Here is a 14,012-nt window from a genome sequence, read left to right on the forward strand (position 1 = left end):
TCCACCCCATCTGACACCTCGGAACGGTCTCGTGGATGTGGTCGTGGCCGAGGAAGGGGGCGCGGCAGACCCAACTGGTCCCGCAGCCGCGGACAGCAGCCGTATGGATCTTGGACGAGCCCGACAACTTACACATGGACTATGCCCCAACCGTGGCCTCCCCAACAGCCGCCTGCCACTCCTCAGCAACAATGGCTTTAATGGACCCCGCCACCACCACCATGTCCTTATCCGACCACTGGATCAACCGCAAACACTAACCCCGGCCAAGGAATATTGGGACCCAAACCGAACCAGGCGCATCAAGCTTTGTATACCCCGACTGATATCCAATAGGCTCTATACACCATGAGCCTTAACCCTCCAGACTACAACCATGGCGTGATGGATACGGGTGCGACAATCAGTATGGATCCCAACTCAGGTAACTTCGGTACTATTTTTAATACTTGCATGAATGAAAATATAATTGTTGGAAATGGCACCACTATACTGATACTTGGACACGGCCCACAAACCTTTCCCCGACCCTACCCACCATTTGTTTTAAACCGAGTCCTTTACGCACCAAAACTTATTAGAAAACTAATTTCTGTACGTCAATTCACTAGAGATAATTCTGTGTCTGTTGAATTTGACCCGTTTGGTTTTCTTGTGAAGGACTACAAGACCCGGGCCCCTATCATCCGGTGCAACAGCAGCGGTGACCTCTACACCTTCACCAAAGACTCACATTGCTTCTCCACATCCACCTCCATTGCTCAACCATCAAGTCTCTGGCATCAACGCCTTGGTCACCCTGGCCCATCTTTATTACAATCTTTAAAGAATTCAAACTCTATTGTTTTCAAGTTTTTGAATAAGAATTTGTGTGAACCATGTGTTTTGGGAAAATCTACTAGACTCCCTTTTTATGCATCTAATAATGTTACTTTACAGCCATTTCATATTGTACATAGTGACATTTGGACCTCCCCTGTTTTAAGCACGGGAGGACACCGGTATTATGTCCTCTTCTTGGACGACTATACCAACTTTCTTTGGACCTTCCCACTTTCAAACAAATCTCAAGTTTACCCTATATTTGAATCCTTCACCAAATTCATCCAAACCCAATTTCAACAAACTATTAAAACCTTCCAATGTGATAATGGAAAAGAGTATGTTAACGCTTCATTTAAACAATTGTTTGATATAAATGGCATCCTCTTTCGACTCTCTTGTCCCTACACGTCTTCAAAAAACGGAAAAGCGGAACGAAAAATCCGCTCCATCAACAACATCACCCGCACATTACTCGCCCAATCATCTCTCCCACCCAATCTGTGGCATCATGCCCTTGACACCACTACCTATCTTCTCAATATCATTCCCTCTAAAACCCACAACTTTCAGACACCAACTTACCTCCTATACCGCCAAACACCAACATATGATCACCTACGCATTTTTGGGTGTCTATGCTACCCTCAAACACCATTCACAAACTTGCTCTCCGCTCCTACCCATGTGTCTTTCTTGTTTACCCTACTTCACACCGTGGCTATAAATGTTACAACCTACAAACAAAACAAATGACCATCTCTCGTCATGTCTAGTTTGACGAATCCACTTTCCCATTTGCGGCCATTAAAACCACCACACCATCTCCCACCTATGAATTCCTAAACATTCCCTTCCCCGCTCACCTTTGGCCCACAGTCCATCCATCCGGCCCACATACCTCGGACCAAACACCCCTTGCCGAACCTACTATACCTCACCCATCGGCCCACCTTACCCCTACGACCCAACCCAACCCCACGACCCAACCTCTTTCCCCCGCCCAATCAACCACTCAAGCCCAACATCCGCCAACTCCACAACCTACACCTCCTTGTCCGCACCGGCATGGCGGAACGCCATGACTAACGAGTTTCATGCACTTATTAAAAATAATGCTTGGGACATAGTGCCACGCACCCCTCATATGAACATCATTCGAAGTATGTGGTTATTTAAACACAAGTTCAGGTCTGATGGCACTCTTGAGCGTTACAAGGCCCGGTTAGTTTGTGATGGGCGCTCACAGCAGGTTGGGGTTGATTGTGGGGATACTTTCAGCCTGGTGGTAAAACCAGCCACCATCCGCACAGTTTTATCCATTGCTCTCTCTAACTCATGGCAGGTTCACCAATTGGATGTAACTAATGCTTTTCTTCATGGGAATCTAAACGAGACAGTATACATGCATCAGCCTATGGGTTTTTGTAGCACTCAGTATCCCGATCATGTGTGCCTACTAAAAAAGTCTTTATATGGGCTCAAACAAGCTCCCCGTGCCTGGTATCAACGTCTCACTGATTACGTTCTCACCTTGGGGTTTATACAGAGTCGTTGTGATGTGTCCTTGTTCATACTACACAACAATAGCCACACCGCCTATCTTCTTCTTTATGTGGATGACATTCTACTTGTTACATCATCCACAGAGCTGCGAGACAGTCTCATGTCTTATCTATCTAAGGAGTTCGTCGTGAAAGACCTTGGGCCCTGAAGTTTCTTTCTCGGGATATCAGTCACCCGCAACCAGGACTCTATGTTCCTCTCCCAGCAGACCTATGCAACCGACATTATTGAACGTGCGGGTATGACTTTTTGCAAACCCGTTGCCACTCCAGTGGACACAAATTCTAAGCTCAGTGCTCATGCTGGCATGGATTTCCCAGATCCGACTCTCTACAGAAGTCTCGCAGGTGCTTTACAATACTTAACATTTACTCGGCTAGATATCAGCTATGCAGTTCAACAGGTTTGTATGCACATGCACGCTCCAAAGACTAACCATTGGAAGGCTCTAAAACGGATCATAAGATACATTCAGGGCACGATCACCTTCGGTCTTACACTAGGAAATCACAAAGACCCTACTCTTCTGGCATACACGGATGCCGACTGGGCTGGATGTCCCGACACTCGACGTTCCACCAGTGGCTATTGTATAGAGGTGTACAAAAAAACTGATTACGCATTCGAAACCGGAAAAAAACCGAAATCGGTTATTAAAAAAACCGGTTTTTTTGTAACCGGTTAGACCGGTTATACATCGGTTACATATTTTTTTGGTCGGTCCGGTTATAAAACCGTTTTTTTTTTAAAACCGGTTATTAATCGAATAATATAAAAAACCGGTTAACTGTTAACGTTCAAAAAAACCGGTTAAAAATGCCCAGCGATAATAACGGTAATATGACCGTTTGGATCAGAATCTGCCCGTTTTTTTGTTTTTTTTTTTGCCTAAAACTCATCTCCAGCTAGTATAAAAGGGTTGTGTGTGTTTAGATTTCATTCACAACACTTGAGAATCTTCAAAAACTCTAAAAAAGTCCCTCATTCTTGTTCGATAACTCTCAAAACGCTATGGCAACGTCTAGTGCCCATGATTCGGTCAATGTTGGCGAGTCTACAACCGAAACGGTGATTCGTGTTGTTCCAACGAAACGCAACCCCGAGGTTTGGTCATATTTTGATTTGTGCGAGATGACCAACGGTAAAAGAAAAGCGCGTTGTCATCATTGTCAAGGTTTTTACGCCGAAACCGCAAACTCCACGTTGAAGCAACACATCGAAAAACCGTTTTGCAAGGCGTTGAAACAACAACACGTTGGTGGTCAAGCTTCCATGGCAAGTGATGGCGCTAATATTTTTAACAACAATTTCAATATGGTTAGCGATGAAATGGCGAAGTTTGTAATCCAAGAAAGTTTGTCGTTCAACCACTTCGACAACCAACGCTATACAAAGATGGTTCAACGAACTCTCCAACCACGATACACCCATGTAAGTCGTGCTACGCTTAGGAGGGATTGTTTAAAATTGTAGAAAAAAAGCTAAAATATAATTAATTTCTTATTTTGAAAAATTAGAAACCGGTGTTAACTTGACTAGCGACGTTTGGTTCGCACCGCACGGTTCACCCGATTCGTATATTTGTGTCACCGCCCATTGGATTGAACCGGCGACGTGGCAAATGATGAAACGCATGATTTTGTTTAAATTATTCGATTACCCTCACACCGGTGAAGCTATATATAAAGTAATCGACAAATGTATTACAACATACAAATTGGAAAATAAAGTTTTTTCATTATCTTTTGGTAACGCCTCAAACAACACGAGCGCGGTAATGCGTTTAAAATTAAAATACAATTCGATTTGTGAGGGTACTTTTTTCCATAGCCGATGTTGCACACATCATAAATTTGGCCGTTCAAGTCGGTTTAAGGGTTATTGAAACACAAAAAGAAGCTTTCAAAAGAATGTTACGAAGTATATTTAGTAACACGCAAAGACATTCAAAATATATTAAAACTTGTAAGGAAGCGGGTCGAATATGCTTAGGACCCAATTGGGACGTTGCTCGTAGGTGGAACTCGACTTGCATTATGTTTGAAAAAGCTATTTTGCAAAAGGAAAATTTAATAGAATTTCATAACCTTTTGGCTAGTCGTGGAAAGTGTTCGCCTTACCACCCATCGGGTTAGGATGCTATTGAAACGGTTACACAAGTGCTTCAAGTTTTCAAAACATCAACAAAGACTTTATCGGGGGTTTATTATCCAACAAGTTCATTGGTACTTCACAATTTGTTTAAAATGTGTTTGAAAGTAAACGAGTTGTCGGTTATGTGACAACCCGGTGATTTATGTCTCTTAATTTCACGATTAACAGGTGATTAACGCTATAATGAATAGTGTTTAAGATGCAAATTAACTTAATTAGGCCTTTGGAGTGCCAGGAACGTCTATACGACTTTACAATGCGCGAACGGTGGTTTACGGAAAAATCTGCTGAGTGATAAGCGACGACGGATCGAAACCGTACAGAATACTGACAACGCCGACAAATATTAAATCTTTACGATAAATTCCAGCTTCGAAATTAAATTTTAGTGATTACGGTGAAATCGGATCGAAAAACGTATTTAAATAGTGGACGGGGTCTTCTACGAAATTTTCACGAATTTGTACCATAAGCAACGAACAAGCACGAATGTCTACCGACCCCAATTTACGCATTTTAGTATTAAAATTATGCTCTACGATACTTCCATGACGATCGGGTGCGAAAACAGGTTTCAAAAGCGAGATCGGGCCACGCGAAACGCTAGAAACGGGTTTGTGGGCCTTGGGCCCAAGCCCACAAAACCCTAGCTATATAAGGGTTCCTACACACACTACACACCATAACACACACACATACTCTCACTCCTCTCACCCTTTCTCTCTCAACTTTCCCTCTCTAGAACTAGCCGGCCGGTCAAGAAGTCCGGCGACGACAATGCTCCGGCGAGAAACACGGCGGCCGACCACCGTGTGCGGTGGCCGGTGATGGCTGCGGCGGCGGCGATGACTTTTCCGGCGAGCCTTTTTCCGATCCGACACCCTACCCCCACTAAATCAAACGTCCCTGACATGATGGCGGTGCTCGTTTTCGAAGAATCTGAGCCATTTGGGCTCACGCGCAACTCCGGCGAAGTTCCGGTCAAGATTCCGGCGATCACGTTTTAAACTTTTTCTTCCGTGCATGTTTAAATCGGGCCATTAGGGACTATTCTGCAAGTTTTCAAGACTTTCTATCTTCCGGCGAAATTCCGGTGAGTATTCCGACCGGTTCCTGTTCGTTTTTCCTTATATTTTTTCGGGTGTTCGGTTTGGTTTAGTCTTGGCTCATTATAGATGGGGTTGGTTGCGGGTTGTGCTCGTTTCAGGTGGTGGTCGACGACTTTGGTGGGATCCGGTGACGGCGGAGAGCCGACGGCGGTGGTGGGGCCGGCTGACGGCCGTGGTGGCGTTTCAGGTCAAGCACGAGACAGTCGGGTTCCGTTTCAAGCTTCGGGTTTTGGTTCGAGTCAACTCGGTTAAACCGAGTTAACTAGGTTCGGGTCGGAAAGCAAACTCAGTCAACATCCGGGTTCGGTCAACTGTGGTTAACAGATCGTTCGGGTCAGGTTTTGGGTTCGGGTGTCGACTCGGTCAACTCACCGAGTCAACTCGGTGAGACTCGGTCAAACCCGGTCAACATAGCAAATTAAGGCAGTCAACGAAAACGACACGAAGATGGGTAAAGATTTTACGGCACGATTTAGTTCATTACTTATATAGTTTTCGTTATTTTAGTGAAACGAGCTCCAACCGATCGACTAAAAATGAAGTTTATATCTTTACATTCAACGAAATCTTATATATTTATTTTATATATTGATTATTGATTGATTTTTTATAAAAGTAACGACAACTTGTGTTGTCGGGGCGTCCAAAAACAGAGGAAACTCTGCCCGTTTTTCGAGAAAATCCGTAAAATAATTACGTTTTATTAATAAAATGAAGCAGAACCGATCGACTACAAATGATTTTTATAAAACAAAATACAGGTGTATATTACTTTCAACGGCATTTCACAACATCACGAAAGCGACGATTCGAAATTATTTACGACAACTATTTTATAAAAATAAATGTAGTTTACATTTATTTCAAATTTTCGTATAACACGAAAACGTTTTATAAAAATAAATATATTTTATATTTATTTTAACAATCGAATAACACGGCTTCTTTTATGAGGATGAATATAATTTATTTCCTTATTTCAAAGTTCCAACGACTCTTATTCGTCTTACAAAGTAAATATGGTTTACATATTTACTTCAAATATCAAACGCGATATATAATACGAGTTTGTCATATACTATTTTCGTATAAATATTCTTTTATACACATACGACTTCTCGAGATGGCTAACGCAATTACAACGACATATTTATATATTTCTATATAAATATTTATTTATTTTAAATCTCGCGAGAATCAAGTCTTTTCAAGACTTATGGATTATTAACGACATTAAGTGAAACTAAACAAGTATAACTTAATCATTTTCGTTAAGTTAATAACTTACCGTCGAATCGTTCGATTAACGATTCGGTAGAGCTCGATGACACGTAGTTTAGTTACTGCCTTATTTAGAAACTTATTAGATATTCCGTGTTAGGGATATTGTAGAATGCACGCTAGCGAGCCACGTCTTGGGAACGACATCACAAAGTCGTATTTAGCTAGCTTTGCACAGGAATATTCAGGCGAGTTCATAACCCCCACTTTTTACTGTTTTACATTTTTGTAAATGTTTTCGGGGTGTAAAGACATGCACGTTTTTTTTTTCAAGACATACAAAGTTTTCAACAAACAAAGACTGGATATTTTTAGACAAGCACGTTTTGCAAGGACATACAAAGTTTTGAACAAACGCAAAACTCGTATTTCTAAATCATATCACGAATGGATTTCGAGGAACTCAAATGATTTACGAAAGGTTTATACTGAACATACCGGTTTTTACAAAACAAATGCTTATTTTCGAAATGTGAATGATTTTTCATAACTAAGGAGTCAGCCTTAGTGGCTGGGGAGGTTCAGTCAGGGTGGCTGGGGAGGTTCAGTCAGGGTGGCTGGGAAGGTTCAGCCAAGGTGGCTGGGGAGGTTCAGTCAGGGTGGCTGGGAAGGTTCAGCCAGGGTGGCTGGGGAGGTTCAGTCAGGGTGGCTGGGGAGGTTCAGCCAGGGTGGCTGGGGTGGAATATATGTTACAGTAATTACGAATACTTTTTACATGGTATGGTTAGCGTAAGGAGGTTTACTACTTAGATCATGTGATTGGGTAGGCGGAAACTTGAGGCCATTAATCCTCAGGGTAGGACCGAGGGACAGGAGCGGTAGATCTATCTGGGTGTAGCGAGCCCAGCCCCAGGCCCAGCATAACGGACCTCGGGGTGACTTTGTGCCCAACGCATAAATCCGCTAGGTTTGAGTCTTCCTACTTGCACTTCACACATATTAATGGCCTTGCAAACCATTGGTGATCTCTTTTTCCTTATTTGCTACATACCAGGGATTTTTATCGTACACGCTTACAAAATGCTTGATTTATACAAAATAAAAACCATGTTTTATACAAATTCAAAGTATAGGATTATACGGGCATAGAGTCAAAGTCAGGGTGGGCATTGACGGTTATACATAATTACAAATACATGGTTTTACGATCATAGATCGTTACAAATGCAAAGTCTTCATATAACTGGGCAAGAAAATGATTTTTGATTCGTTTTCTCAATACTATTTCAAAAACCGGTTATTCCAAAGATTTATTTCAAATCTTTCACAACTCAAAAGATTTATTTCAAATCTTTTACAAACAAACTATGAAATTTATGTTGATTTTTCGCATGTTTCTTTCTCAGGTTGCTTTTCAAAGCCAAGGCACGGTTGGAATAGGAGAACCATGTGGAGTCGAGTACTTAGTGGGCGTTCAATTTCTAGAAGTCTTATCTTATTTTGCTTCTGTTGTGCAATGAAGATACCAGTCCAGTCACGCCAGCTCTGATAATTTCGGGGTGTGACAGGTTAGAGGTAGACCATATTGTGACATGGCAGATACAATGAAGGAAAAATTAAGAAAATATTTTAAAGAACTACCGGCGGTTTTCACTTGTGCCGCCGCTCTAAACCCTTGTTTTAATATTTTTGGAACCGGGTCTTTGATTGAAAAAATTGCACACCAATTGAATTTAAACACCACTCAAGAACCAAACTTTGGTGAAGTCGCAAAATCTCGTTTCAACGATTAACTTTCAAAATTGTTTGATGTTTATGTAAAAACATATGGTTCAACCTCGTCACACATTCACGAGTCAATGAGAAACGCCGCTTTCGGTGAAGGTTCAAGTATGGAAGATCAAGATTTGTATGTTTATAACCAATTGTATGATGAGTCAAGTCAAATGCATCGTGGTAACACTAGTAGTAGTGAACTCGGTCGGTATGGTGGGTCGAACTTTCTACAAATGATGAGTTCAGAAGACTTTAAAATTTTTGATTTGTTGGCTTGGTGGAAAAGTAAGGAAGATCAATTTCCGATCTTAGCCACAATGGCCCGACATTTACTAACGGTCCAAGCTTCCACGGTAGCTTCGGAAAGTGTTTTTTCTATTAGTGGTAGGGTGATTTCGATAAGGAGGACTCGACTAACACCTAAGGCGGTTGAGATGTCGATTTGCTTAAAAGATTACTTGGATGCGGTGGAGAGAGTTCAAGACAAACGTTCACTCGAGGAAGAATTAGATTACGAAGAAGAAGTTTACGAGGACGAGGTCGAAGCCGAATTGACAACCCCAATGACCGACGAAGAAGCCGAATTAGATGAATTCCTACGCAATAGTTCGGGTTCGGGTTCGGCCGAAGAAGATTAAACGAGGCTTCTCAATATTGTAGTTCCACTAAAAAAATATATATATATTAGTAGACCTTCTTGCGGATTAATATTTTAAGTTTATGTAAAACCGTTTATCGTTTGTTACGTTTATCGTTTGTATTTTCATTATTATGTAAAACCGTTTGTTACGAGACTTAATGAATGTTTTAACTTTTTATACTTTCATTGTTAAGTTTTTATCTAAGAAATTAAATTTAAAAAAAAACTGGTAGAAACAGCAAAACAACAAAAAACAGCAAAACAAACATTCTGTGAACAATTCTGCAGGACCGGTTTTTTTACCGTTTTTTTTTTCGGTTTCTATAAATCGGTTTTATAACCGGTTAATTTGAACATAAAAAACCGTTTTTTTTTCAACCGGTTAGGACCGGTTACACATTTTCACCCTTAAAACCGGTTAAAAACCGTAATCCGTTATTGAAAAACCGGTTTTTTTTGGGCCAAAAAAACCGGTCCGGTTAATAACCGGTTTCGGTTACTAAAAAAACCGGTTTGTACACCTCTACTATTGTGTTTACTTCGGGGATAATCTCATTTCCTGGTCCTCTAAACGTCAGCCGACTATCTCACGCTCCAGTAGTGCTGAGGCCGAATACCGGGGAGTGGCCAATGTAGTTGCTGAAATATGCTGGCTTCAAAATCTACTTCTCGAACTTCATCGTCCACCCACCAAAGCCACTATCATCTACTGTGACAACATCAGTGCTATACATCTAACAGGGAACCCACTTCAACACCAGCGCACCAAACACATTGAGCTTGACATCCACTTCGTTCGGGAACAGGTTCAACGAGGACAAGTCCGTGTCTTACATGTCCCATCGCGCTACCAAATAGCAGATATCTTTACTAAAGGCTTACCTCGCATCCTCTTTGAAGACTTCCACTCCAGTCTCAGCATTTGATCACCTCCGGCTTCGACTGCGGGGGTGTAATAGAATATTATAGCATATTCCTTGTATATTCCCTTTGTATAATACTGTGATTATTGTTTCCATTCTTAGGGGATCCTAATTGATCTCATAATGTATGTATATATTATCAAGGAATGAGAAGAAAGGGATCATCGATTGAATAATAAACTCTATCAGTAAGTTCTTAAATCATGCAAAACCGAAGTGAACGCCCAATTTAGTTTGTATTTTAACTACATTGCATCATATCAAGCAAGCAACTACTATAGTCTTTTCAACTATCACAATTGTACTCTCCCTTGTTTGTGAGATAAGATCTAATTGGCACATTGCTCCATCCATTTCTCGGTGGCCGTGAACCGGAATCCATTCATTTTTCTACATAAGAGTTCTTAGGCTAAATTTCATATATCATCATATAAGATTAATTTAAAACTTTCAATAAAAAATTTAAGGGAGAAACGAATTCATTTATACATGACAAATTCACGTGCCGTTACTTTATTTGCATTATATTCATCCACAAGCTTCTTGATTTTAAGTACCTATGGAGATTGTGACTCCTGAACAAAATACACACTTCCTTTAATGAAATATAGGTATCATAGGCAACTTTTTTGTCCATTTAATATATATATGGTTAAATTCAAATAAAAATGCATGTAACTTTTGATGTTCTTTAGAGCTATCGATGTCTTGTGATATCCATAGATTAATTTCTGAGAACCGTTAATTAATTGAATAAATTCGAAATATATTGTCTTAGTCTTATAGTTAATTGCGGAGATTTTCTTTTACTAATTTCACATATTTAAGAATCATTGTTCAAAAGAAAGAAAGGAAAGAGAAGGGAGCATGCTCATTTGTCTTTAATCATATACATCACACCCTTTTCATCATTCACCACCGTTCTGTAAAATCCAGGATGAAATTGTATGGTGAATTGTATCAAAACGTATAGTATGGTATTTGAATAAAGTAGTTTTTTTTTTTTTTTTTTTTTTTTTATATATATTGAGCACTTGGGTGCTATTAGGGTTTACCTGTAACTTTTTTTTAGTTTAATACATAAGCTATAACATAAGGGTGGGGGTATGGTTAATCACTCTAGTGTGATTGAGTAATTCTCTACCTAATAATATTATGTCATGTCAACTCCTCATTGCATTCTCATTTTGCACTCAATCACTAGGTATGGTTAATTACTCTAGGGTGTTTGAATTATACATTTTTTATTTTCTAGAAATTATAAACTATGCATAAATAAATAAAACATATTTTAAACTAAATAAAAGTAGTTTTAATTAAAAAAAAACACATTACATTTAAAACTAAAAAATTAAACCATAATAAACCTAATATTTAGAAATTGCATGGCCAATTATATTTTTTTTGCGATATCTCATTTCCTCGACAGAATAAACGGCAAAATCTCGGGTGGAGCATGGTCGTGTGGCTCAGTAAATGTCTTCAAATCCCGATCATACATAAGTTGTTTCACCGTCTCGCGTTGTTCCGCCACTAACGCTATGGTGTCTTCCTCGCGTTTCTTTCTTATATTCGTCAACTCTATCGCCCGTGCTTTTTTTTTCTTCTTTCGTAAGAGTGTATTGCGCGAGCTTCTCGTTGAGGGCCTCTTGGCTATCGTTTGATGATGTTGCGGGCCTCTTTTCTTTCTTTTTTTGTCTTGTTGATGAGGGGTCTACGTTTATGTCCGGTATATCGCTATTGAACTCAGTTCCCGGTGTACCCGTATTGTAGTTATCCGAATCGGACGACTTTCTTTTTTTGTCCCGAACTTCCACTACCTTCACCCAATAATGGTACCGGTGCCCATTTGTCATGTTTACGAACGACCTCTCATGCCTCAATATGTTGAAAACCACTCGGATATTTGGGTTTGAAATCACTTAAAGCCCTATGCATGACGTCGAGGTCGCTACACCCACTACCACGAATACGATCCTACATAGATAACAAATATAAAAAAATTTAACATAAACAATGTTATGGAAAATATTTTTTAAATGTTCAAATAAAATATTACCGCTTGATGCCAAAGACCGTTGAAGTGGTTTATCTTAGTCAATATAGGCATCCATTTTGAACGTACTTGATGAACTGTTTGAGTACTTCCGCCGACCGTTTCGTTATAATGGTCAAGAACTTTTTTCCAAAAACTGTCCCTTTTTTGGTGGTTTCCTTGTTTCTTGTTTAAAGAACAATGAACTCATGCCTTGGCTAAGGCCTCTTCATGTTTTTTCGTCCAAGTTTGACGCTCCGCCTTGACTCCCTTTTGTTTCGGCTCACTTGCTTCACCAATATCATCGTCTTCATCCTCATGTTCTTCTTTGTCCTCGCCACTGTCTACATCCAAATGTTGTGTTTCGGGGACAACCTCTAAATCTTGGTCTTCATCGTAGATAGGAAGTGGGCGCTCGACATTCTCTCTTGGTGATTGAATTGGCGGGGTCCTAAATGCAAATGGATCGAACTCGGTTGTGAAGCTTGGGTGTGAAAATATTTGTGGTGGAAAATTAGGTTGGGTGCTAAAAAAAGTTGGTTGTGAAGTTTGGGGGTAAAAAAATTGAGGTTGAGAGGTTGATGAATATCCGTAGGAGGTTTGAACCGGTGCACTCGGACCTCTAAAATCACCTTGTCTCGTTTGTGAAACTTTTTTTCTTGAATTCGATCCTCGGCTAGCGGAACCTTTTTTTCTTGTGTTCACCTTTGTTTTGTTTATCCATGGTGTTTGTGGGTGTAGAAAGAGAGATTTTTAAAAGAGTTGTGTGTTTTAAATTGATTGAAAAATTGTGGGTTTTATATAAAATATGCAATGGTCAAAAAAATTTATGCAATGTACAATATGCAACGGTTAAAAAAATAAGCAACGGTCAAAAAAAAAAATGCAACGGTCAAAAATGGGCACACCTTTCTCATCAATCACATCGGTGATTATACACCGATTTTGTTCACCCAATACCCAATCACCGAAACCATTCATCACCGCGGTGACTCCACTTCCCCGATTGAGTCCCCGAAACCATACCCCCCACCCTAAAATTAAGGGGACTCAAGTTGATCGCACCCATAAACCATTGGGATACAAATTGCATTTTACTCACAAATCAATTATTAACCTAAGTTGCTTATGTTACATGATGACTTGATTAAATATGGTACAGATATGGACATATTGATATTATATCCATATGTTGCTTGACAAACAATGTATTCATTAGTTTTTTTTTATGAATAAACAATGTTTTACACATAATTAAAAAGAGTTAATTGCTAAAATCGTCCCTGAGGTTTGGGCATGTTTGCCATTTTCATCCAAAATGACTTTTTTTTTACCAAATAGTCCCTCACGTTTGTATCTTTTTGTCATTTTCATCCAAATGCCTAACTGAGTTAGAAACAACCGTTTGATGAAATTTTTTTTTATGAAATTTCACAAGTTCAGAGTCTGAAATGTAATTTCTTTTTAAACTCTAACTTAATAAAAGTAAAGATTTTCATGTAAAATAAATTGTGAAATTATATAAAACAATTGTGGACAAAAAATAAAATACCTAATTAATATCCGTTGGCGATACTCCTTGTTCATAGATTGAAGGCTTAAATAAGCCATGAATAGACAGTGTAACTTTATAATTCAACTCATCATATTAATCATTAATGAAAATTTGTTTAGGCCTGCTTAAATCTAACACTCGTAATGAAGATGACTTTAGATCTAACACTCATTACAGAGATTCCGATTCAAATCATACAGTTTCCGTTCTA

The 14,012-nt window shown here is 39.7% G+C and overlaps 1 protein-coding gene and 1 long non-coding RNA gene across 3 annotated transcripts; both read left to right on the forward strand.

The window, feature by feature from the left end:
• Positions 1-2,578: 2,578 nt before the first annotated feature.
• On the forward strand, positions 2,579-3,073 carry LOC110907097 (uncharacterized mitochondrial protein AtMg00810-like). The gene has a single exon (XM_022152129.1). It carries the CDS (start codon positions 2,579-2,581, stop codon positions 3,071-3,073), a length of 495 nt encoding a protein of 164 aa, XP_022007821.1.
• A 2,153-nt stretch (positions 3,074-5,226) lies between these two features.
• Positions 5,227-9,447, forward strand: LOC110908935. 2 transcript variants are annotated; one of them, XR_002575040.2, is made up of 3 exons: positions 5,227-5,635; positions 5,718-6,102; positions 7,033-9,447. It is a non-coding gene; the product is annotated as an uncharacterized LOC110908935 (long non-coding RNA). The 2 variants fall into 2 exon arrangements; XR_002575039.2 differs by having other exon boundaries at positions 5,750-6,102.
• The last annotated feature ends 4,565 nt before the right edge of the window (positions 9,448-14,012 follow it).

Source organism: Helianthus annuus, chromosome 14 (assembly GCF_002127325.2).
Source record: "Helianthus annuus cultivar XRQ/B chromosome 14, HanXRQr2.0-SUNRISE, whole genome shotgun sequence".
NCBI lineage: Eukaryota > Viridiplantae > Streptophyta > Magnoliopsida > Asterales > Asteraceae > Helianthus > Helianthus annuus.